Here is a 2,508-nt window from a genome sequence, read left to right on the forward strand (position 1 = left end):
AAAAAAAAAGGGGGGGGAAGGGGGTGGTGGTTGGCGACTCACTCCAGTGGGTTACATCTTCTCTGTGTGAGACCCAGCATAGGAGCAGTTTGTCTACCAACACGGCAGGTAAGACTCAGCCATGAGGCCAAACAGCTGAGGTATTCGTAATGCCCTGTTCTCTGATGCATGGTCTCGTAACGGTGAGGACGGTGGTAGGAGGCATTATCGCTCCCTATCACTAACTCGCCGACAGACAAGACCAGAGCAACTCTGGATCGAGGTTTGGCTTTGACTCCACTTGCGGGCCTTTTTATTTGAGCATTTGCAACTCCTTTTTTGTGGTCACCGGGCGTCTCCCACGTCCGCCTAGGTACAGCAGTATTAACTTCCGTTATCAGGGCCATTGCACGCACGTTCCCACAACACAGGCTTGATCAGTGTCAATCTAATAAGATTAACCGCAAAGCTTTGACACCTAGTTTGATTGTTATGGCTCCAAGTGCTGGGAGACAGGAAGTGGCGCCCAGGATCCCCGGCATTTGGGTTCGGTCATGTTCCAGATTGCAAGAGACAGCCTACCGCGACTGATCTCATCCCCTTTATGAGCCTAAGTCGCCAAAGGAAAATTACCTAGCCGCGTTCTACCCCCAGCCGCCGCAGTTCGACCAGTTTATCTTCTAATAGAAGAAGAGAGAGGCGTTGAGTTTTATCAATGCCCTTTCGAGAGCGAAACTTTTCTATTTCCTTTAACTTGACTTTCGACATCAGGTCCGGATATCTTTCGATTCAGTAACTCTCAGAACCTAGAAGCGCCATGTCTTTCACCGCCGGAGAAATCGCTTTGCGTCTGTCCGTCGCCCGGTACAGGGAAAAGTTCTCCACGGTTTCAGCAATCTGTGTGGACAAAAAGACTACTATTCCCGCCTTCGTGGAGGGGGAGGCGATCGCGCACTTGAGTTGCTGGGACTCAGTAACTCCTGGAACCGTTAAGCGGGATTCGGTAACTGATATAACTGAAGATGGAAGGCGTTTTCAGACCACACGTCTATACAGGGAAGAGTGGACAATGGAACTTCAGTCCCAATCCCACCAGCAAGGAGTCTGCTCCAAAGGAAGTCCCACGCTGATATTCCGCTTCTACTGTTGCTCTTCGACAACCATGGAATCATTGGCCTTGGTGTTATCGTGCTGTTTGGGCCCCTGCCATCCACCAAAAATGCAATGCAAAGACGCCTTAGGGAACATTGCCACGTACGAAGGCTCTCCACAAAAGTCTTGGCAGTATCAGGAAATTGACATTTATTCGCCTGGGTGTCTTCATCTTCATGCTGCTATAGGCCATGGACTACCACTTGACGGCAACCGATTCATCCAAGAGGCAAGTTTGAGCGCCTTGAGACTGGATCACAACGAACCATCGGAAAAAGGCCCGGGCGTGGTTGGGACCGAACAGCGCAGGAAAGTGATGGAAGAAACGAACCGCACCTTCGACCAGCTTATTAGTCGCGATGGGCGGCTAAATTGGTTGAATAACGTTGGGGTCTTCTGTTTAGCGGAGGCCTCGGAGAGAACGAAGAGGCAACTCGGCGAAGCTCGGAACACAACATCTGAATTGATCTCCGATTGGATAAATAAAGGGCCCTTGATGGGCTTACGCACTGGGCTGTTTAATCCCTCGTTTGTCTCGGCCTTTCCGGGGTCCCCTTACGCTCGGATTTACTTTGATGTTGAATGGAGGCCTTTTGACCCTTGGAATCGTGTTTGCCGTACGGGATTAGAAGGATGGATGGCTGATCCGGGAAACAGAGATAAGGACAATCTTTGGTCAGATCGGATGACAAAACAAATTGAAGCATACACAGGCCTACGCATACACAGCGCCTTCTTTAAGGAAAAATACTACGCGGGAATCATCCTACGTTATGACACCGTGTCTTTTCATATCCTGATTCCGGAGGCTGTCGCGCATGTCAAGTTTGTCGGGCAAGGGGCGCTTAGCCCGCTGGACAAGTTCTCGGAGAGCATTGACAAACGATGTAAGGAGGATGCCCGAGCAATGATGGGTGGGATTTGAAAACGAATAGTTGTCCGGGCTTGCCACATCAAAGGAGTTCGAAGTGTTCCTAGGGCTTGGTTACATGGTCTGTTTTAGCTTTCAGGTATTGGTGCTCGCAATTATCGCCAAATTTGATAATGGCGGCGAGATATAGATACTCCCAAACAAGGTATGGGTGATAGTAGCGTCAACAGGTCGGATCACACTGTCTTGAACGACGTTATTGATATCATATTCTGCGTAATCGAAGCCCAACCGATAACGAGGAAGGGCGCAGGTCAGTAGGTGTTAAAATGAGCGATGCACAAAGATTCTCCGGAGGGTTGTAAAATAACTACCTCGTCTTTTCTCATTCCAATTCTCTGACCTTTCTGAACTGAATCACCACAGACTTCACACTATTCGTCTACCTCCAGCGCAAACAAAGTTGAGCCGTCCTTTGTAACGGTAAGCGACGTATATTTTTTTTT

The 2,508-nt window shown here is 49.3% G+C and overlaps 1 protein-coding gene across 1 annotated transcript; it reads left to right on the forward strand.

The window, feature by feature from the left end:
• The first annotated feature begins 1,186 nt into the window (after positions 1-1,186).
• PV07_12826 (uncharacterized protein) lies at positions 1,187-2,289 on the forward strand. The gene has a single exon (XM_016400394.1). The coding sequence runs from the start codon at positions 1,199-1,201 to the stop codon at positions 2,054-2,056; it is 858 nt and encodes a 285-aa protein (XP_016241960.1). The 5' UTR covers positions 1,187-1,198; the 3' UTR covers positions 2,057-2,289.
• Positions 2,290-2,508: the final 219 nt, after the last annotated feature.

This window comes from Cladophialophora immunda (assembly GCF_000835495.1).
Source record: "Cladophialophora immunda strain CBS 83496 unplaced genomic scaffold supercont1.184, whole genome shotgun sequence".
NCBI lineage: Eukaryota > Fungi > Ascomycota > Eurotiomycetes > Chaetothyriales > Herpotrichiellaceae > Cladophialophora > Cladophialophora immunda.

What these genes read in the sequence shown, in the direction of transcription:
- PV07_12826 (XM_016400394.1), top strand. Translation starts at nt 1,199, where the DNA reads ATGCAATGCAAAGACGCCTTAGGGAACATTGCCACGTACGAAGGCTCT.